We start from the raw sequence: 22,614 nt of genomic DNA, 5'->3' as shown, positions 1-22,614 counted from the left end.
TTTGGTTGAGCATTGCTTTTTCCCAGGTGCCCCTGTGGTGAGATGGGTAAAGGGCTCGTATTATCATGCCTTAATTTCATCACCCTGGAGCTGAAGGGGAGGGGTCTTTGTTATGTAAAACAGACTGGCTCAGGCATTTTAATGGTCCATTAAAAGATGGGGACCATTAAGAGTGAGTCTGCTTCCTGCCTAAAAACATGTTTCTCCATTTCTGATCCATGGAAATATTATATTCTGCCTTTTCAATCTTTCCCAGGATTATTCATTTTTCTAGGAGAGGGGTGGGTGCTAACTTCCTACAGTATATTTCAAATTGCTTCTACAATTAACGGTAATTGCTAACAATTTCTAAGAATAGCTGAACTTGGAAGCTGCTTCACCCCTATTTCCTTGAACTCTTTACTCTTTGCTCATAGGGCTTAATGACTAAATATATGGTGTATTTACACAATATATTTAACCTAATACTGAATTAATTCATTTTGAATTCACACAGTGTATTGATCTGTAAACTAACCATCAGGCTAAATAACATAAAGATTAATCAAATCAAAATTAGATTCCTAGATCTTTCCTTGGCCTAATTAAACTGATTGTGTGGATACAGCCATTTTGAATATCATAGCTCACCATAGTCATAAAATGGCTAATAAAATTGCAACCTAATGTTGTGCAAATCCAGTCCAGGATGTGAGTTTATAATTCACATGGACCAAAATAGAACATTGCTTTAATAGAGTCAGCTGTGGCTACGATGCCAAAGATAAGTGTGTCATAAGTCAGCCTGGGATTCATTTGGCACTTATTTAAGCCTATTTCTTAACATTTCTGATGCCACTTCTCTATTTCAATACCTCTCTATCTGTTCTAATTGAGAACATATCACTATCCAATATTGATCCATCCTTGCTTGCTTCAAAAGCCTAAGGTAAATTGGCATTTTTACAGACTGCTGTAGGAACTCAGCAGACCATATCTCATATCACACTTCAATAGCAAGGAGTGGGGGGCAGTAATTTTACAACCAGTTTGCCCAGAGTCAGGTTGGGCCATGCCTCCCACAACAGCCAACCAGACCCTGGCAAACCAGTTGTTAAATCATTTGAATCCCACCACTGCTCAACCCGGATTGCTCTTTAGAAGGCCATATCCTGAAGATGAAACTCCAATACTTTGGCCACCTAATGAGAAGGAAGGACTCACTGGAGAAGAGCCCAATGCTGGGAAAGATTGAGGGTAAAAGAAGAAGGGGGCGACAGAGAAGGAGGTGCCTGGATGGAGCCAAGGTGGCGCAGTGGTTAGGGTGCAGTACTGCAGGCCACTTCAGCTGACTGTTATCTGCAGTTCAGCGGTTCTAATCTCACCGGCTCAAGGTTGACTCAGCCTTCCATCCTTCCGAGGTGGGTGAAATGAGAACCCAGACTGTGGGGGCGATATGCTGACTCTGTAAACCGCTTAGAAAGGGCTGAAAGCCCTATGAAGCGGTATATAAGTCTAACTGCTATTGCTATTGCTATTGGAGTCACTGAAGCAGTAGGCGTGAGATTAAATGGACTCCAGAGGATGGCAGAGGGCAGGAAAGCCTGGAGGAACATTGTCCATGGGGTCGCAATGGGTCGAACACGATTTCACAACTAACAACAACTGTCTATATCAGGGGTAGTCAACCTTTTTATACCTACTGCCCACTTTTGTATCTCTGTTAGTAGTAAAATTTTCTAACAGCCCACCAGTGCCATAGTAATGGTGATTTAAAAAGTAAGGAAGTAACTTTACTTTATAAAATTTATAAAGCAGAGTTACAGCAAACTCCTACCGCTCACCATGAAAGCTTGAACGCCCACTAGTGGGCGGTAGGGACCAGGTTTACTACCACTGGTCTATATGGTGCTGCAGTAATTGGAATGCAGTATTGCAGGATAACTCTGCCCACCGCTAGGAGTTCGATCCTGGGTGAGCTCAAGGTTGACTTAGCCATCCATCTTTCCGAGGTCAGTAAAATGAGGACCCAGATTGTTGGGATTAATATGCTGACACTGTAAACTGCTCAGATTGTAGTGCTGTAAAACACTACGGAGTGATATAGAAGTCTAAGGGCTATTGCTATTGCTGGGACCAAATTCAGTTCAAAGCAAACTTTATTAATGTTCTCTAGTGATGATTTCTTCATCTGTGTTAAATTAGCTATTTCTTTCTTTGCTCGTGGAAACAACCCGCCAACCACATGGATCATAAAGGACCATTTTTCAGCAAGCAGCATTCCATTGAGGAGCAACATGTCTTGGGTTTTCTATGTAGCGTTCAGCCTGCACATGTTCTGTTGTTAAGTGTGGGAACATTCTGCGAAAAGTTGACCCAAGGTTGAACAGGTGCTAAATTATCACACTTGTTTAAAGCGACTAAATGCTCATGGGAACAGCGCCTCTAGGCATTTAATAACTATAGCCCGCCAAAGTGAGAGGAAACAACAATTGGACATTGATTGCCATCCTCTATACAATCACTTGTACATTCTGAGTTCACACATACACACAAATTCTTATTGCAACAAAATCATTAAATGCCAACTTCTTATAGAGGGGAACCAGGGCCAGGCATGACTGAAAAGGCTCAGAAGATGGGCATTAATGTGAAAGAGCAATTCCCTAAGAGGAAGAAGGTATCACCTGAAAAGTCCTAAATCGCTTTTATCTTGAGTCAGCAGATCAAGTATCAACTTGGTCAAATGAGGATGCTTCACTGGATTTGCAACTTAGAGTTGAAGCAGACGATGTATTTTTTTTTTTTTTTTTTTTTTTTTGCCCTTTGCTATGTAGGTGTCAGAGAAGACTCCTGTGAATCCCTTGGACTGCAAGGCAATCCAAACGGTCAGTCCTAGAGGAGATCAACCCTGACTGCTCTTTAGAAGGCCAGATCCTGAAGAGGAAACTCAAATACTTTGGCCACCTAATGAGAAGGAAGGACTCACTTGAGAAGAGCCTCATGCTGGGAAATATTGAGGCCAAAAGAAGAAGGGGACGACAGAGAAGGAGGTGGCTGGATGGAGTCACCGAAGCAGGAGGTGTGAGCTTAAATGGACTCCAGAGGATAGTACAGGACAGGAAGGCCTGGAGGAATGCTGTCCATGGGGTCACGATGGGTCAGACACGACTTCAAAGAATTGAAGTCCACAAGCCTTAAAGTTGCCAAGTTTGGGGATCCTTGGTCTAAGGACTGTTGCTATTAAAATTCTACAAAATGGAGAGAATTATGATGTGTTGAGTTGCACGAAGGAAAGAATTAACATTTTTAGGGGGAAAATACTGGACTCTAAGCAAGTCTTGGCACATCTGTTAGCCCACTATGTTATATAGTCAGCCCTAAACACGCTCAAGACCATTAGAACACCTGCCTGGCTAGCGTGGCACGACAAAACCGCGCTCGACTAAGCCGCGCCCGATTAAACCGCGTCACTGATGTCATCAACAGGGTGACAACAGCGAGCGCGGAGAAAGAAGACCGCTTTAAATAGCGCTTTGAAAGCAAGCCGATTCAACTTAAGGTAAGGGTTAGGTTTAGGGTTAGCTTTAGGGTTAGCTTTAGGGTTAGGTTAAGGGTTAGGGTTAGGGTTAGGTTAAGGGTTAGGGTTAGGGTTAGGTTAAGGGTTAGGATTAGGTTTAGGGTTAGGTTAAGGGTTAGGTTTAGGGTTAGCTTAAGGGTTAGGTTTAGGGTTAGGTTAAGGGTTAGGTTTAGGGGGGTTAGGTTTAGGTTTAGGGGTAAATTTTAGGTTTAGCATTTACAGCGTGCTTCTGTCTCTGCGCTGTTGTCGCCCTGTTGATGACATCAGCTACATGGTTTCGTCGAGCGCGCTTTAGTCGAACGCAGTTTTGTGGTGGAACTCCTGGCTAGGTGGCTCAGTGGCTAAAACGCTGAGCTTGTCGATCAGAAAGGTCAGCAGTTCGGCGGTTTGAATCCCTAGTATAGGTCTACTGCGTGAGAAGCAGGTTGGACTAGATGACCTCCAAGGTCCCTCCCAACTCTGTTACTGTTAAGAGCAGGGGAATCCCTTTAAAAAGTCACATGCTAATCAAAATAGTTCTTACTTTTTTAAAAAAAATCATTTATATGTTGCAAAAGCAGCAAGTCTGGGGACTGGTGCTTTGACTGTTTTGTAATTAGTAATGCTTTTGTATTTTCTCAGTGTGATTCCCTGCAGATATTGCTACCTTCTCAATTTGACCCATTTGGTAGGTGACTTCAACTCAAAAATCTGAACCGGAAAGGAAAACAGAACAGCCACACAATCTCCCCGGGTTGATTGGAAGCTTCTTTACTGATCACAAAGGCATCAGTCACCATTTATAATCCCACCATGGCCTTTTCCCATTCTCCGAAATGCAATTGGTGCAGGCTCATTAAAAAATAGGAATGGAAAGGGAGGGGGGGCTAAATAAATACACACGGGCCTCATTTTAGCTCTAAATTAGTGAGCCGGCAAGATTAATTAAATTTTCAGTACATATTCCAGACAGCAAAGGCAGATAGGGGGAAACTCTGCAATAGTAACACTGAAAAAAATATATATATAGAAAAACAAAGGTGTTTTCCTGAAACACTCCAAGTAAGGAATGGTTCATTATTTCAATGTATCAGTTCAGATTTTTTTCACTGAAGATAATTTCATTGCACTTGCTTTTTAGTTAGCTAAGAAATTATTGAAAGGAAATGTTTACCCTCTAAGACAGGGGTGTCAAACTCAATTTCATCGAGGGCCGCATCAGGGTTGTGTTTGACCTCGGAGAGGGGGAGTGGTGGTGGCCAGGGGGGCATGGCCCGCTCGACGTCACTCGTCAAGGCTCCATTTTTGGCTGTGATGCAGTGGTGGGTTTCAAATTTTTTTAGAACCTCTTCTGTAGGTGTGGCCTGCTTTGTGGGAGTGGCTTGCTGGCCATGTGACCAAGTGAGAGTGGCTTGCCAGCCATGTGACCAAGTAGGAGTGGCTTGGCAGTCATGTGACTGGGTGGGCGTGGCCACCTTGTAAAATGTGGTGAAACTCACTTAACAACGCTCTTGCTTAGCAACAAAAATGTTGGCTCAGAAACTCTGGCATTGAAGTGTGCAAGTCTTAAAGCTGTCAACTTACAAGACCCTTGCACCCCTAACCCTTTAGAAAAAAACCCCAGGGGTGTTCGAACTTGACAGCTTTAAGACTTGTGGACTTCAACTCCCAGAATTCCTCCTCCAGTTCTGTTGGCTCAGGAACTCTGGCATTGAAGTGTGCAAGACTTAAAGCTGTCAGGTTACAAGACCCTTGCACCCCTAACCCTTTAGAAAAAAAAACCTCAGGGATGTTCAGACAGCTTTAAGACTTGTGAACTTCAACTCCCAGAATTCCTCCTCTCGCTCGTCATCTTGATGATGTGCGGACGGACGGGGGGAAGGAGCTGGAACCGGTTCTAAACGGCACTGTAGATTTGTGGAACCTTTTCTATAGAAGAGGTTAGAACTGGCAGGAACCCACCCCTGGTGTGATGACCTCTCACAGGCCTCTGCCAGTGAAAACGGAGCTCCATTTTCGCTGGCAGAGGTCTGCCGAAGGCCGCCGCAGGGAAAAATGAGCAGGCCGCACAAGAGACACTTAACCAGTAGAATAGCTTTCCTTCAGAGGTTGTAGGTGCTTCATCACTGGAAGTTTTCAAGAAAAGCCTGGAGAGCCACCAACCTGAAATGCTATAGGGCCATGATGGCAAACCTATCGCACACATGCCACAGGTGGCATGCAGAGCCCTTTCTGTGGCCACGTGAGCCCTCACCCCAGCTCAGCTCCACTGTGCATGCGCACGTGCCTACCACCGGCCAGATGGTTTTTGAGTCAGGGAGCATGCAGGAGACGTGTGCATGCATGGGACACACATGTGGGGGTCGTGCATGCATGTGGGGGGACATGCACGCACAGGAGGAGCACGGGGGATAGCGTGTGCATGCATGGGGGTGGGAGAGCATGGGGGAAGCAGTGCATGCATGGGGGCGGGGGTGCATGCACGCACATTGCATTATTCGCAGCAACAAAAAGGTTAGCCATCACTGGTACAGGGTCTCCTGATTGATCAGGGGGTTGGACTAAAAGACCTCCGAAGTTCCTTCCAGCTTTATTCTGATTGATTGATTGATTAGCAATCTATATCTTTATTTCTGAGTTTCCAAAGAAATGGCAATTAAATTATCCATTCACCTCCAGTACTGATTTTTCTAAACATGCACTTCTGTTTTGGAGATATTAGAGATAAACACTGAATACTGATATGTGGGAGAAATACACTGCCCTTTCTGTTAGGATTCACTAACTCATTATTTCCTACACAAAAGTGTGAATCGCCATGGATATTAAGTATTCATGTCTCACTGCCAAAGACTAAAGGATACACAGAATTGTTTTCTTGTATATTAATCCATCCAGTTGTTTGAGCTGCCCTGAGAACCAAGGCAAACTGGTGTAAGCGCCATCATCCTTCCTATGAGGTCTTTTTTTTTGGCAGATTTAGTACAAAAGTTGGATTTATTCTCGTGGAGAATACGGTAACAGCAACAAAGGATCCTCATTTCAATTTATAGAAACTTGTCATATTTTATTTGCTCAATTTCTTCTAGGGCTCTTAAAAGACTACACATCTTTGAAAGATTTTTTTTACTAGGGTTTATATTCTACAACTAAAACTTATTATAAAAAGGTACAGAAAGTGGAGAAAAAGAAGAAAAATAGAAAAGGAAGATCCATCCCCCTTACCTCCAACAAGATCAATCAAGATTGAGATTTTATCACTATCTCTTAAATAAAAGCCAAACATCTCTTCATTCAATATCTTCCCCCATCTTTCTATAAACCCGTCTCTAAAACTTCCTCCCTCCCTATTAAATAGCAAAAGTCAAGTTGCAGTTATCAGAAATAACCCAAGTAATACAATTTATATCTATTACACTTAATCTGAATCCATCCTTTCCTTTTAAACAAACTCCTCATTTCCTCTTTTCAAGTAAGGAAAATTTAATCTCACTCAAAAAAACAATTAAACATTGCTGGAAATGATCACTGTCATCCAGTCCTAATCAAAAAGCCACTATACATGTTATCCTCTAAACTACCATTAGGCTCATCTGAGGTTCTAGAAGAACAGACTTCTAAGGAAGTCTAATATACAACAATCAATCAAAGCAACCTACTTCAGTTTGATGTTCTCAAGAGGTTTTGGGACTATAATTTCAAGAATTCCCACACATAAGTCATTATCAGGGTGTGGATTTTGATCTTTGGAATGGCCCCATCTATTCAACACTAGGAAACCACTTCAGGAGTTCATTTTATTTCATTCCCACTTCATGTTGTAGGAAGTTAGCACCCACCCCTCTCCTAGAAGAATGAAATATCCTAGGGAATATTAAGAAGGCAAAATATTATATTCCCCTGGATCAGAAATGGGGAAACATGTTTTTAGGCAGGAAACAGGCTCACTCTTAATAGCCCCCACCTTTCTCAATGGGCCATTAGGGCCCTGAGCTAGTTTACTCTACATAACAAAGATCCCCCCCTTTAGCTCCAGGGAGATGGGATTAAGGCATGATAGTATTAGCCTTTTACCCATCTGACCCCAGGGCACCTGGGAAGAAGCAATGCTCAACCAAACTTGGACTCAAAACACAGTCTAGAGAGTTGACCCTGCATGGCCCCATGGGAGCCTGACAACCAATCAGAATACATTTCTTACACAGGAACAGGAAACGGATGGGTGGAGCCGAATAGAGAGTATAAAAAAAACCCAGGAACTCTAAACAGGCATCTTCTTTTTCTTATTCACTCAACATCTGGAAGCATGTGATCAACTTTTTCCCTAGGACCTCAAACCATGTTGCCCTGTCCACCATTAAAATCATCTTTCCAAGCAGCCTCCACATTTCCAGTGTCTTTTTCCCCACTTGGAACTGAACTCAGATGGGCATTTCTTCCAACAATGTATTTGTAGCGGGATTATTTCATGGTTTATTTTAATCAGTTTCATCTCCCCACTTTTAAAAAATGAATTTGGGTCTCGATTATGATTGAGTCAAATGAATTGAGTTCCTTCCTCTTCTTTGTTTACTCTTTTCTTTAGCCAATGTCTCTTTCTACAGTGGCAAGAATTTTAAAAGGCTGTACTATAAGTTCAACTTCCGGAATGGTTATTTAAATAGGATTCCACCCCCCCTCCTTATGGTTATCAGAGCAGTGTGTGACGGTTATCTATTTGTTTAAAGAGATTTAAGATAGCTTACACAAGATGTTTCTAGAACATAGATCATTGTGGCCAGACTGACTTTATCTTTATGGTTCCTTTAGAAAAAAAAAAATTTCCTGCCTTGTAGGAATAGCGCCTAACCTTCATTGTGCAGAGAGAAGCTGGACAAATGCTTACATTGTGCATTTTGGAATTATTGTGCATCTTTTTCATTGAATTATTGATCTAGGATATGTATAAAGCAGCATTCCAGATAAAGATTATTCCTATAAGTATGCATATGTCACTAGTATATTTAAATATGTCATGCTTTAAAAGCATAAATGATACATAGATTCTGATGTTTGATATCACAAGTCCCTTTTCCTTTAATCTACACAAAAGAAAATTCCCAGATATCTGCTTTCTATCCAATATGCAATGGCAGAATAGGCATTCTTCTACTCTCACAATATGTCCTGCCAACATATCTATTCTTAATATGGTATGCAGACATATATTCATATTTCCTAACAAAAGAACAAAGAAGTCAAAAGAACTATTCCTTACATAATTTCTAGTAATCTATTAAAGCAAAAGAGGAATATCTATTTCAGTATTAACCTGTTTCACCACATTGTAAAACATCCGGCATTACTCTCCTAAAAGCATCTATAGCCTTGATGGCAAGCCTATGGCAGGTGTGCCGGAAGTGGCATGCAAAACCATCTCTCTGGGTACGCCAGCCATCACCCATTGCTCTTCCAGGTTCACATGCACAGCTGGTCTTCACGCACGCAGTAGTGCTGGAAATCGGAAGAGCAGCTCCCTAGGGTGCATGCGCGTGCCAGGAAGCTAAGCTTCCAGTTTCTGGTGCACACAAGCATGCCGGCCAGCTGGTCTTCCAGTATGCATGCGTGCCAGAAACCAGAAGACGAGGTGATCAGCATGCATGCGCACATTGGAAACTGGAAGCTCAGCTTCCTGGCATGTGCATGCACACCAGGGAACTGCTCTTCCTGTTTCTGATGCTCCTGCATCTGTGGCCCGGGAAGCTGCTCTTCTGGGTTTTGCCACTCCCACACAACACACACTCCCGTTTTGGTACTTGGTGCCAAAAAGGTTCACCAACACTGATCTATAGCATAATTTTCATGGACCTGTGGAGCTAATTTGCTCTACCCACAATGCAAACCAAATTTAGCTTATAGAGAAGTAATTAAAAACAAGAGGGGGTGAAACAGTCGTTAAGTTCTCTATATAAATAAACTTTATGTACATCATTAGTGAACAGAGAATTACAACACCTTTTATCAAACACCCAGCTGGAAGGGATTAAGGAAAATTAAATACTGAAAAGTGGTATTTTAAAAATGTTTTTAGAGAACAGACCATACAAGATTTCCTTGTACCAAAATAAAGATGTTTCAATAAAGCAGGGCAAAACTTTACCAATTCTTACAATGTTGTAGCCCCTTTTTGTCATGCAGAATTACCGTGTTTCTCCCAAAATAAGACAGGGACTTATTTTCTTTTGACCCCAGAAATAAGTGTTTGGCCTTCTTTTCGGGGAGGTCTTATTATTTTTGAGGTGCAGGAGGTGGCAATTGTGCTGCTGCTATATTGCAATATTTTCGGTGAGGGCTTATTTTGAGGGGAGGGTTTATCTTGGCACATGCGCTCAAAAGTCTGATTGGGCCTATTATACAGGAAGGTCTTATTTTTGGGAAAACAGGGCAATATCAAGCAATAATAAACACTTGCCCTTCACTTTGGTTTTGTTTTAACCTCCTTTATCTACATAAACTTCAAGATTACTGCCAGTCTTCTTCTACAGAATAAACATTCATCTTTCTTGGTTTACCTCCTATTTCTCCTTATTGAAAAATATGAGCGAGGAAAATAATATTTAAAAAATAGAGCTTATCCTGATTAAAGTTCTCTGTTTAGGTTCTAGGGCCCTTCTTCTTTTCAGCTGAGTTTGAATCCTGCTTTCGTAGATCTACGTTTGTAAGAATTTGCATGTGCAGAAGACATTTTGCTTCATATTACCTTGTTTCCCCCGCTCCATTTGAAAAGGTTTTTTTCCCCCCGAGATCTGTCACTGGTAGAATAACCAGACTGCCTTCTCTATCCCTTTCCAATTTCAAACCACTTTAGAAGAAAATGATGAAAACACAGAAGATGCATTGCCAATGGTACAGATCATAGTCACATTAGATTGCTTTCCCAGAAAAACTCAGACAGTGAACTGTGCATACATTATAGCAGCGATGGCGAACGTTTTTCTGCTTAGTTGCCAAAAGGACGCACGCCTGCACGATAATGCAATGCCCTCCCTCCCACACGTGTGCAAAACCCCTGCACTCCCCCTCCTTCGCATGCACGCAGGCCTCACTGAAGCCTACGGACTTCCAGTAGGCCCATTGGGTAGTTTTCAGTGGTGGGATTCAGCCAGTTTGCACCTATTCGAGAGAACCGGTTCTTAACTTTCTAAGTACGGTAGTTCAGTAGTAAATCTCCTTTTGTTTTTTTCCCACTTTACAGGGCTAATCCTATAAGGAAGGCAGGAAGGAAACATTCTTGTGTTGTTTCTAGCCTAATCTTTATTGCCCTGATTACAGAAACTGCCTCTCCGGTTAACCCTTATTACATTGTAACAGCTAAGGCAAAGCGCCCACCGACCTGAATAATGTTGAGTTGGCCATGCCCACCAGGTCACATGACCACTAAGCCCCACCTACCCACCTGGTCATTAGGACAGAGAACCGGTTGTTAAATTATTTGAATCCCACCACTGGTAGTTTTTCACCATCCACAGGCTCCAGAGGCTTTCCTGAAGCCTGGAGAGGGCGAAAAACAGCCCAATGGGGAAACTGCAGCTTCGTTTCTGAATTTCCAGTAGGTCCGTGGGCCTGTTTTTCACCATCTACAGGCGCTGGAGGCTTTCCTGAAGCTTGGGGAGGACATAAATGGCCTCACCCCACCCTCCGGAAGGCTGAAAATCAGCTGGCCAGCACACGCATGTATACTGGAGCTGACATAGGCCAATGACTCGTGTGCCTTCAGATATGGCTCTGCATGCCACAATCACAGTATTATAGGATGTAGTACAGTCCACTAGAAAAATTTGTTTTGCTGGATGAATACTACTAAATTCTAGCTCACTGCAGGCTATGAAAACTTTGCTTGGCTTGTTATTCTTGAGCTATGTTCCACTTGTGACTTTAAGGCAGGGGTGGAGAACCATGGGCCCTCTATGACTTGCAGACCTCAATTCCCAGAATCCCTGAGCTCGCATGGCTAGCTCAAGAATTCTGGGAGTTGAAGTCCACAAGTCACAAAAGGGCCATGGTTCCCCACAGTGATGAAATTCAATGTTTTTTCCTACAGCTTCTGTGGGCGTGGCTTGGTGGGTGTGGCAGGGGAAGGATCCTGCAAAATCTCCATTCCCATCCTACTCTGGGGCCAGCCAGAGGTGGTATTTGCCGGTTCTCCGAACTATCCAAAATTTCCACTACCGATTCTCCAGAACCTGTCAGAACATGTTGGATTTCACCCCTAGTTCCCCACCCCTGTTTTAAGGCAAGTGAGAGAATCTGTCTCCTTCAGATGGTGTTAAACAAGGACCCCTTGCACATTGCAACTAGCATGAGATACATACCAGGGATTGTGGTTCAGCAATGTTTAGAAGGTCACATATACCTTCTTCAGGTTTTTACTCAAATGTATGCTCCGGTCCTACCTAACAGTGATAAAGACCAAATTTGCAACCAACCATTGCTGAAATATAGCCCCTTCAAAATTTTTATAAGGAAGAGTGAATAGAATAACACAGTTGGAAGAGACCTTGGAGGTCTTCTAGTCCATCCCTCTGCTTAGGCAGAAAAGCCTATACCATTTCAGACAAATGGCTCTCCAGTCTCTTCTTAAAAACTTCCAGTGTTGGAGCATTTACAACTTCTGGAGGCAAGCTGTTCCACTGATTAATTGTTCTGTCAGGAAATTTCCCCTTATTTCTAGGTTGGTTTTCTCCTTGATTAGTTTCCACCCATTGCTTCTTGTTCTACACTCAGGTGCCTTGGAGAATAGCTTGACTCCCTCTTCTTTGTGGCAGCCCCTGAGATATTGGAAGACTGCTATCATGTCTCCCCTAGTCCTTCTTTCTATTAAACTAGACATACCCAGTTCCTGCAACTGTTCTTCCCATGTTTTAGCCTCCAGTCCCCTAATCATCTTTGTTGCTCGTCTCTGCACTCTTTCTAGAGTCTCCACATCTTTTTTTATATCCAAAATTGTATGCAGTATTCCAAGTGTGGCCTTACCAAGGCTTTATGAATAGGTATTAACACTTCACATCATCTTGATTCTATCCCTCTGGTAAGCATATTAACAGAATGAAGCATCTACAAGCAAACAACCAAGTTCAGAGAGCACCAAGAATTCCACATCCCTCTATTTCTGCCACCTTCAAAGAGATTTTTTCAACATTTTAAAAATACTTCGTAACAGCTTGTTTGCGCATTTTTCCAATTATATGCAACCATATTCAATCAGTATGCCCCAGGTATCTAATGGATCCTGTTGAGTTTCAGACGGGGGTTATATCTAAGGCTCTGGTACATGATTGATTGAGGCCACACAGCCATCACTTGGAAGAAAAGTAAAGTGTGCCAATAGCATTGGATTAGATATTACATATGTGGTTTCTCTCTAGCCATGAATGCAACAGAATTCCCTGATTTTCCCAGGAGCTCCTACAGATGATACAGCAGAAGAAACTCTCTACAGGACCCTAGGTAAAGGTTCCCTTCACACATATGTGCTAGTTGTTCCCAACAGTGCTCATCTCCTAAGCCGAAGAGCCAGCGCTGTCCAAAGACATCTCCATGGTCATGTGGCCAGCATGACTAAACGATGAAGGCTCACAGAATGTTACCTTCCCACCAAAGGTGGTCCCTATTTTTCTACTTGCATTTTTACATGCTTTCGAACTGCTAGGTTGGCAGAAGCTGGGACAAGTAGCAGAAGCTCATGCTGTTATTCGGCACTAGAGATTCGAACCACTGAATTGCCACCCTTCTGCTCAACAAGCTCAGCATCTTAGCCACTGAGCCACCACGTCCCTCTTCAGGACAATAAAAAATAAATACTGGCAAGAACCTCTATTAAGGATCACTTTTTATTTTTTTTCACCACATTGCAGATTTGCCATCTGGGAGTACTATTTAAAATTTATTGGAGGGGAAACTGATGAATAAAATCACTCAAATCCACTCAGAGATGGACTCCCAATTATGTAAGAGCTGCGGTGTTAACTGGAGCAAGGTTTTGTTTGATTATCTGAGGGTATCTTGAACTGTTAGTCTCAAGGAATGGATCCTGAATGGTTACTGTTTATTTAGATTACTTGTGTACTTCATACACGACCTTCTTGTTGAGGCCATATAAATTTAATAAACAAATGGCAAGGAATCCATTATGATACTGCATATTTATATATTATGTTCATCAATCTATACAGGATTGCTTTCAGATTTCTTTCATTGTAAGGATTGAAATCCAACATTCAGAGACCCCCTCAAAAAAATCTGAAAAGATGGTCCATTAGAAGGCTCCAGGCAATGGAAAGAATAGATTAGTAACAATATTTGCCCCCGATCCTATACCTAAATTTAATGTGATTCTTGAAGAATTCTTATGATCAATTTCAGTCTGGATATGAAACCCCAACCATAGATCCAAGTTTTCATTCCTAAATTCGCTTTCCTTCCCAAAACCATTCTCTTTCCAAAATTGTATCAACAAGAAAGTGGCCCAAATCAATGAATTTAGGATACCTGAAACTGGTTTTTGTTTTTGGTTTTTTTGCTTCCTTGAGCCAGCTCTCTCAACTGGAAGAATATTTCTAGTTCTGATCAAACAGAGCAACATTGACATCTTATGGAATAAAGAAGCTACTGCAAGGATGATAATTAAAAATAACTGATTTTTTTAAAAAAAGAAGACAGAATCATTCCAGGCACAGCATTCCTAACGTAAGTTTGAAAAATGTTTAGAAGCCTGGTTTAATTTTATTTTGAAATCACTCAAATTGTCGGCATGTCAGCTGATGCAGGAAAAACAAACAAACATAGCTGAGAATACAAAATACGATCACCTTGATATAATGACCAGAAACAAAAAGTTTCAATAAATAACTGGAAGCAGAGAGAAGAGGCAGGGTGGCATTGAATAATATTCATGGTGTTTCCAAGAAGAAAAGACAAATGGTAAGAGTTAATTTAGTCACAGCAAAAATGAAAATAGAAGTCCCTTCTAGAGGCGCAGAGAGGTAAGGATCAAGTTTGTTTTACTTGTAGGAAACAGTTGATTTCCAAATGCACCATGACCTCATCACCTTCACACAAAGCATCTCAAAGGGCAACTTTCTTTGATATCTGAAAAGCATGTTACTGACTCCAAAGCTTCTTTTACATAAAACACTCTCCCGAAAAATAGCTTTAACTGGCTGCTACTTAGTTATTTTATCTTTGGTGCTGTAAAATATATGAATTTAAAAAGCAACACTGCCCTCTTCAGGACAATGATTGAATATCACGAAGACTTTCCTTATTCCTGGTTTTTTGTCCAAAAGGTGTTTTTTTTCAAGAGGCAACTGGACTTTCTGGTTTTTCTCTTAGGGGCTAAAGAGGCCATGTATGTCAAAACTGAACAGCCCTCTTTCAACAGAGGGGAAGGGATTCCCCTCTGTTGAGGTAGTTCGTTCCCAAGCTTCCGGTTGGGCCATTGGGCCGTTTTTCGCCCTCCCCAGCTTCAGGAAAGCCTCCAGAGTCTGGGAAGGGTGAAAATCAGGGGTGGGTTTCAACCGGTCCGCGGCAGTCCACCGTGGACCGGTTGGTTGGTGAACCCGGAAGTAAGTAACTTCCGGGAACGCCGAAGGGCCCACCCGCCCGCCCGCGCTCCTTACTGGTCTTTGAAGGCTTCTGTGCTTCCACGCAGGCGCATGGCACATACAGCGCCTGCGCGATTCTCCGCGAGTAGCTGGAGCATCGCACAGGTGCTAAGACACATGCATAAACTGCCCACGTGCACAAGGACGCCGCCGGCCCCATTCCAACAGTACCGGTTGGAACGGGATGAGCAACCCACCACTGGTGAAAATTCCTCCCACGTGGGGGAGGGGGGCATGAGCACATGTGCATGCAATTTTAGCACACCTTTAGAAAAAAGGTTAGCCATCACTGCAATAGATGGATCTCCAGCTAGGGAAATTGGATTATATAGTATTCATAATTGCAAAGTATCACTACTCTTCCGGCCTTCCATAAAGCCACTAAGACCTGGCTGTTCCGGCAGGCCTGGGGCTGTTGATCAGCATCCAGCCCCATTTTAAGTGTATGTATGTTGTGTAATTTTAAAATGATTATATTTCTATTTTAATTCCCTTGTTTGTCTGTAAGCCGCCCAGAGTCCCCTGGGAGTGGGCGGCATACAAATACCAATAAACTGAAACTGAAACTAAACTGTATGTTTTTATATATACATTAGTTTTGAAATTCTACCAGAATCACTAAGCTTTGCTCCTTAAATTCTGTTGTAGGAAACAGTTATATAAAAGGGAATTTCTCCATCGGAATCTCCTTCTATTTAACAAGATAAATAGCCTCTAATTTTTCTCTAAGAGGGAGAACGTCAAAGAAAGTTGTGAGTGTGATAAAACCCATTTACATTCACCAGTGCCTCAAGCACCATCTGGAAGTTTTTATTCTCTCAGCCTGATTTGTTGTATAAAACTATGCTCCCAATGGAGTCAGAGACATCCCAAGGGAACATTGTTATGACTGTGAATTTTATGTATCTCCATCACCCGTATAATCCATTGCAACAGCTATCCAAGGTCCAAATCAGTTATTTTCTAAACTAGAGGTGCGCCAGACTAAACATGGGCATTTTCTACAGATAAAATATGCGTTTTCAAGTTTTCCTGTAGCATAGATCCAGAAACTTGTAACTGGGATTGTAACTGCCCTATTGCCCACAGTCGTGCAACTGTTTTCTACATAAAGAACATATAATGCAGGCTCAGAAAATCTGACAACCAACAAACACATCATCAAAATTTCCATTTGTGCTACCAGATTTTGTTTATTCATCAAGGACAAGAAGGAAAGAAGCAACGAGCCACCCGAGGCTGTGCAAACTTACCAAGCTATTCATTTTAGATGATGAGGAACTCGTTCGCTGTTTTCTTAAACAATTTATGTCTTCCGGGGTTCCATCCTTTGGCTTTAGGATCATCCGACTGTTCCCAGCAGTGCCTTCTGAGGAGGACCTTAAACGCTTTTCTATGAATCTTCCTTCTCGAAATGGACTAAAACTACTAGGAAGACCCACTGTGAAGTAAGATATAGAGGCTTATTTACAATCGTCATCAATGCTGCAAGCGTCATTCAGAAATGTTTCTTTTAATCAAAGGTGCATTACTCGGAAATTGAGCTACAGCCAGTTAAACCTTGATATGGATTTCTCACATACCGTATTTTTCAGACTATAAAACGCACCGAAATATAAGACGCATAAGAGAATATAAGATGATTTTGAAGAGGTAAATATTTTTTTTAAAGGTTTTTGCACTCTGCAGGCCTCCCAAACCTTCTGCACGCCTCTTTTTTTTGCAAAAATAGGGGGGTGGGCATGCAGAGCTTTGGGAGGTTTGTAGAGTGTTCCTGGGGACTGGGGGGCAAAAATGAGCAAAAATTGCCTGTTTTTTGCTCGTTTTTGCCCTCCTCAGCCCACAGGAGCACTCTGGAAGCAACCTAAAGGCTATGCGTGGCCATTTTTGTGAAGGGGGCGGGGTTTCGGTAGGCCAAAAATGCTGTATTCAGTGTATAAAATGCACCCAGATTTTCACCCTCTTTTGGGGGGGGAAAGGAGCATCTTATACTCCCCAAAATACAGTAATTATTGCAAAATCCTGGCCCATACATTGGACAGCCAAGAAAACAAACCAACGGATCATTGAATAAATCAACCCAGAGTTTTCACTCAAGGTACAAATGACCAGGTTCAAATTATTCTACGTCAGACATAGTACATCAGGGGTGTCAAACTCACGGCCCGTGAGCCAGTTCTGACCAACAAGTTGGTTAGATCCAGCCCACAGGACTGTCCTGGAAACAGTAAAGGACAGACCCATGGCATCTTGGCCCAGCCAGACCACCCCAGTGCTGATCTGCAACTAGTGGCATCCATCTGGGCCAGACCACAGCCAGCCTTAGATTCACAGCACCACCTCTGCCCTGCCCCCTGGGCATGTGCACAGGCGGTGGCAAGCGTGCACAAGGCTTGGTGTCCCTAGGGACTATATTCTGAGTGCTTCCTTTCTCCCAGGATGCCAGTCCTCATGCTTGCTGCCTCCTATGCGCACAGGCACCCCCACACACAGGCCATTAGCAATGTTGATCTGGTCATGGCCACCACGGCTATGCCGCCCCCCAAGATCAACCACAAGCCTGATGCAGCCCTCAATGAAATTTGAGTTTGACACCCCTGCATTACCTGAAGATCTACCGCTGTGGAAAAGGCTCTGATGCTGGGGAAGATGAGGGAGAAAGTGAAGAGGATGAAGAGCAGCAAGGTAGATGAACTTGGTTACAGTGGCAATGAGCGCACCATTGGGAGGCTTGAAAGAAGAAGGAGGGGAGACACTGTCATGGAGAAAATCAGTTTATGTGGTCAATAGGATCTGAAAACAACTAGATGACACATAATCATGGGGCTGCTGCAACAGTTGTAAGTGCAGAAAAATGGTCATTGGTCACTTTTTCCAGTGTTGTTGTAACTTTGAACAGTTGCTAAATTAGCTGTTGTAAGTCGAAAACTACCTGCATTATTTTTAAAAAGCTAACGTCTTTGTAAACCCAAATAATTTGGAAAGTATCATTGATCATTCAATTATAAGACCTCTCACTAGTAACATAGAGAGCCCAAAAAGCCTCATCTTCATACCATGCCAAGCATAAATGATGCTATCTAAATATTATTTATGCATACAGTAATTGGAGGAAACACATTTTTATGAATGAACATTTTTTAAGAAGGCAGCAATGGTTGAACAATACGTACCCTTGGCATGGTTTATGTCATTGGTCTGTTGTGTTTGAAAGGACTGAGGTTCAGAAGACAAAGGCGTGGTCTTAGATTCAATGCCCAGAAAGACTTCTCTGACATGTTCTGATACCCTTGCTTTTTGTTGGTCCCTCTGCAATCTCTGTGCTTTTGGAGAACTTTCAACTACTTCTCCCTGGTTTAAGACAAAGGTTTTTAATTGTGCTTTAGCTCCTGAGTTTACATCTTCTAGATGGCTGGTCTGTTTAGCAAAGAGCTCCGGCAATAATACTTTTGTATGCTTTCGATTCGAATCAAGGATTTCGGAGAAAGTGCTGGATTCAGCAAGCAATACATTTCTAGCCCTGTAAGTTTCCGCACAAGGGGAAATACTCTCTGTAAGGTTTGTTTTCCTTGAAAGAGGAGAAGCAGCAAAGGTTTGAGAGGTAGACACATTGTGGGCCAAGGTTTCTGGGTGTAAGTTTCCACAGGCGGTCAGCCCGTCGACCTCCGAAACAGAGTCCTCCGTCAAGGCTAAAAACTCGGATGGTGTCTGTACGGTTGTCAGATCGGTGGAAAGCAAAGAGCTGCCTATACATTCCGAAGGAGAAGACTTTGCAGAAGCGGGATCGGGTTCAATGTTGGATTTAATCTCCAGCAAACAAGAAGAGGGTTGAACAGAGGAAACCGATTGACTCTGAGGGGCCAGCTTTGAGAATCTGTAGTGTGTTGAGAACGACTTGGGGAGAAGCTTCCGTGAGGAATGTTTAACAGATGGCTTGCTTTGGGCCTCTGCAAAGCCAGAGTCATCGCCTTCGTTCTTCCCAGAACTTATGCAGTTGATGAAAACGTTCTTGTTGGTGGAGGGCTCCCTCCCCTTTTCAAAGTCCTCCGTCAAGGACCGTGTGATCTTTTTACTTCGAGAACTTCCGAAACCCACAGAATGTCTGCTTCTGCTCTTGGCATGTTCCTCCAAACCGAGCTTTTGCAAAGTGTTGTGGCCTGACTGGGCACCATTCAAAATGCCCGCATTCTGGCAAGAGGACTCCGTCTTCTGATCGCTCCCCTTTCTGTGATGGAAGCTAATGGATGGTGTCCGGAAGAGACTCCTGCGTTTACCTGTGCTACCTGAGCTAGAGTTAGTGCTGGAGGGAGAAGAACTGTGAACACCAACGGTACTGTTGGAAGTTGGTGACGATGGGAGGGAATCATGCTTTCGGTTAATACTTCTCCGGAATATTGGCAAACGAGAGACAATGATTGACCGCCTCGATGTCGAGTCACCCATCAGGACCCCGTTGTGCTTGGCTAGGCCCAGCCAATAATAAAACCTGTTTGGATAGAAAAAGAGACATTATTATTGATTACTAGCTGATAACTCAGCATTGCCTGGGTATTTACCAACTCGAAGCATTTGTCTGACAGGGAGCCATTGAGAGGGGCCTTTCTTCCCCCTACTCCCATGCCCATTATCCCTACACTCTCCCTTCCCCCTCCCATATGCTCCTCTTTCCCACCCTGTCTACGATCCTGGCACTTTGCCCCAAATCCATTGGGTGCTTCCCCTTTGGTCCACTGGAGGGCGAACATCACAGCTGGATTTCCAGAGGAAGCTGCGAAAGAACTGATATCACAAACAATTGCCGCTCTAGAATGCCCCACTTGCTCTCCTTAACAGGCCATGGGTTCCAGAGTTAGGCTGGAACACACAGACACACACTGCAGGGGTGTCTTACCCCTCCCCCAGGTACTTTTCCCAGAGGGTAAGTCATCTATGTACCAAGTTTGGTTGAAATTGCTAGAGGTGCTCCAGAGTTATGTTGGAACATAGATACATCAATAAATTTAAAAATAATAGAATAGATAGATAGAATAGATAGAGATATATAGATAATGATACAAAAAGACCCACAAATTCATAGACACATTTCAATTTCCTGCCTATAGAAATGACATTCAGAATCAACATGCTGGGGGGGGGGAACCCCACAATGCAACCAAATTGTCACTAAGTTTGATTCAGGCTTAATCTCGCCATTTACTCTCTTCTGTCTTCAATTTTAATTTTACTTTTGATCTTTTTGGGTGTTCTCTTCTCTAATAATAAAATTTATCTCACCAATTTGACACACTTTCTCTCCCACTTTCCTTCCATTCTTGAGCTGTCCCAACTTCAGCAGCTTCAATGGCTGCTTCTCTGTGGCCGGAAAAAAGAGCTTCTCCTGGATCAGGAATTTTGCGATGTCCCTGAGATCAGCAGGATGTGCCCTTCTCTATCACCATCTCTACAGGATGGTTTAGGTCCAAAAGGACCATCCAGCGGCAGAGATATCAATGGCGATCTTGGAGTTCCAAGATCGCATGTCGTATCGTTGCAACGTCAGCCCTGCCTCCAGCCAATGCAACCAAATTCTCTATGTATTACCGTGAATGCCTCACACTTCTGAGATAATGTGGATGTCAGGGTTCCAAATAATACACCTATTGAAAACAGAACTCTGAGGCAGATTGATTGCTTGAAGAACAACTTTTTTTGGAGATATTATCTTAGTACAGACTGGTGGAAAACCAACTTTGAGAGTTCCCGCGTTTTCCACCTCATTAAAAAGGGAACGTTTCCTGTTCTCCCAAACAATAAGTCGCATTGCCCAATCTGGTTTCCTGGTTGCTTTTCTCCTCTGGCCAGCCAGCTGTTGGTATGTCTATTTATTGTTCAAAAGAGAACTATTTTGTTTTGGCTACAAAACCCCAGTTATCTCTACACCCCGCTCAGCTCCAGGCTGTGTCAAGCCTGAAGCCACATAAAGAAAAATCTCCACAGAAAAGAAAATGGCCACAGCCAGGTCAGCTTCAAGGTTGACAGCGGGACTGAAACCAAATTCCTGAAACCATGTTTTAATGCTAGGGTCACCAGAACCTGCAAAATGGAACTGAAGGCATATCGTCTCAGGATACAGGCAGTCTTTGTTTAGTGACCGCAATTGGGACCAGCAAGTCAGTTGCCGAACAAAGCAGTCACCAAGTAAAGCCACAACTCTGTTTATGATCTTATTTCAGCTTTCCCTGGTGGCGTCGTGGTTAGAATGCAGCATTGCAGGCAAACTCTGCCCACAGCCTGGAGTTCGATACTGAAGAGACGCAAGGTTGACCCATTCTTCCGAGGTCGTAAAATGAGATCCCAGTTTGAAGGCAATATGCTGATACTGTAAACCGCTCCAAGAGTGATATAAAGCACTATGGGGTAGTATATAAGTAAATGTTATTGCTATTTACAGACTTTTGGAGGTCATGAAAGTGAGGATTGGTCATAAAGGTACTTTTACATCACCAACATACCTGTGAAGTTTCACTATCTAAAGCAGTCGCTAAGCAAGGATTATTTGAAGACATAGATTATAGACCAGTATCTACAATGTCCTTGGAATCAGGTGCTTTAATTACCAATATTTATTCCATATGCAAGATTTATGCCATGCTTTTATCAACCATCCTTCTGTATAGCTACAAGAGGAGTGTCAAACTCATTAAATTTCCACGTTGAATTTCACTCTGAATTGATTTAATTGATGATTTAAGATGGACAAGAATTGAAACACACACACACACAAACACACACAAATACACACACACACACATACACACACACAGAGGGAGGGGGAGCTACCTTGTAAATTTCTTTATACATTTATTTTTACAATAATGTTAAGCAGGGGTGTCAAACTTGATTTCATTGAGGGCCGCATCAGGGTTCTCTTTGACCTCGCGGAGTGGGCGTGGCCAGCTCACTGTCATTTGTGTCAAGGGCGCCTGTGGTGGACCGAATGCTCTGCCAGAGAAAACAGGCTCCTGAGCTCCGTTTTCAGCTGCAATGGCCTCCTGCAACCCTCTGCCTGCAAAAACTGAGCTAGGGAAAGCCGGCCCTCCTGAGCTCCATTTTCATTGGCAGAGGCACTGTGGGCCAATCCTTTGCTGTTTCCAGGCCAGCCCCATGGGCCAGATCTAAGCACCCTATGGGCCAGATCTGGCTCCTGGGCCTTGAGTTTGACACCCCTGATCTAGAATGTCCTTCTTATCTCTGCTGCTTGCCTATTGGACCTGCTGCTACACTGTTCACGGGATGGAGAATGAAGAATTGTCCTTGCTCAACCTACTTGTTTTCATCCACTTCAGAGTGTCCTGTGACACAAGTATTCCCACACAGTCAATCAAAATCTCCTCTATCCCTTCTAATAAAGCTATTCACTTTACCAAATATTTACTCTCCTTCAGTGATCTCTTA

General features: G+C 43.0%; 1 protein-coding gene across 1 annotated transcript in view; it reads right to left on the bottom strand.

Moving 5' to 3' along the window:
• The window catches only part of CCSER1 (coiled-coil serine rich protein 1), a 335,367-nt gene extending 315,718 nt beyond the window's left edge, over positions 1 to 19,649 (bottom strand). Inside the window, 2 exon segments of the mRNA XM_032224346.1 lie at positions 16,434 to 16,621; positions 18,354 to 19,649. Coding sequence (XP_032080237.1) covers positions 16,434 to 16,621; positions 18,354 to 19,623 — 1,458 coding nt within the window. The 5' untranslated portion in view covers positions 19,624 to 19,649.
• Positions 19,650 to 22,614: the final 2,965 nt, after the last annotated feature.

The sequence above is a fragment of the Thamnophis elegans genome, chromosome 9 (assembly GCF_009769535.1).
Source record: "Thamnophis elegans isolate rThaEle1 chromosome 9, rThaEle1.pri, whole genome shotgun sequence".
In the NCBI taxonomy this organism is placed as follows: Eukaryota; Metazoa; Chordata; class Lepidosauria; order Squamata; family Colubridae; genus Thamnophis; species Thamnophis elegans.
Note: the sequence above shows the minus strand (reverse complement) of the source record. Positions and strands in the feature narration are given on the sequence as shown.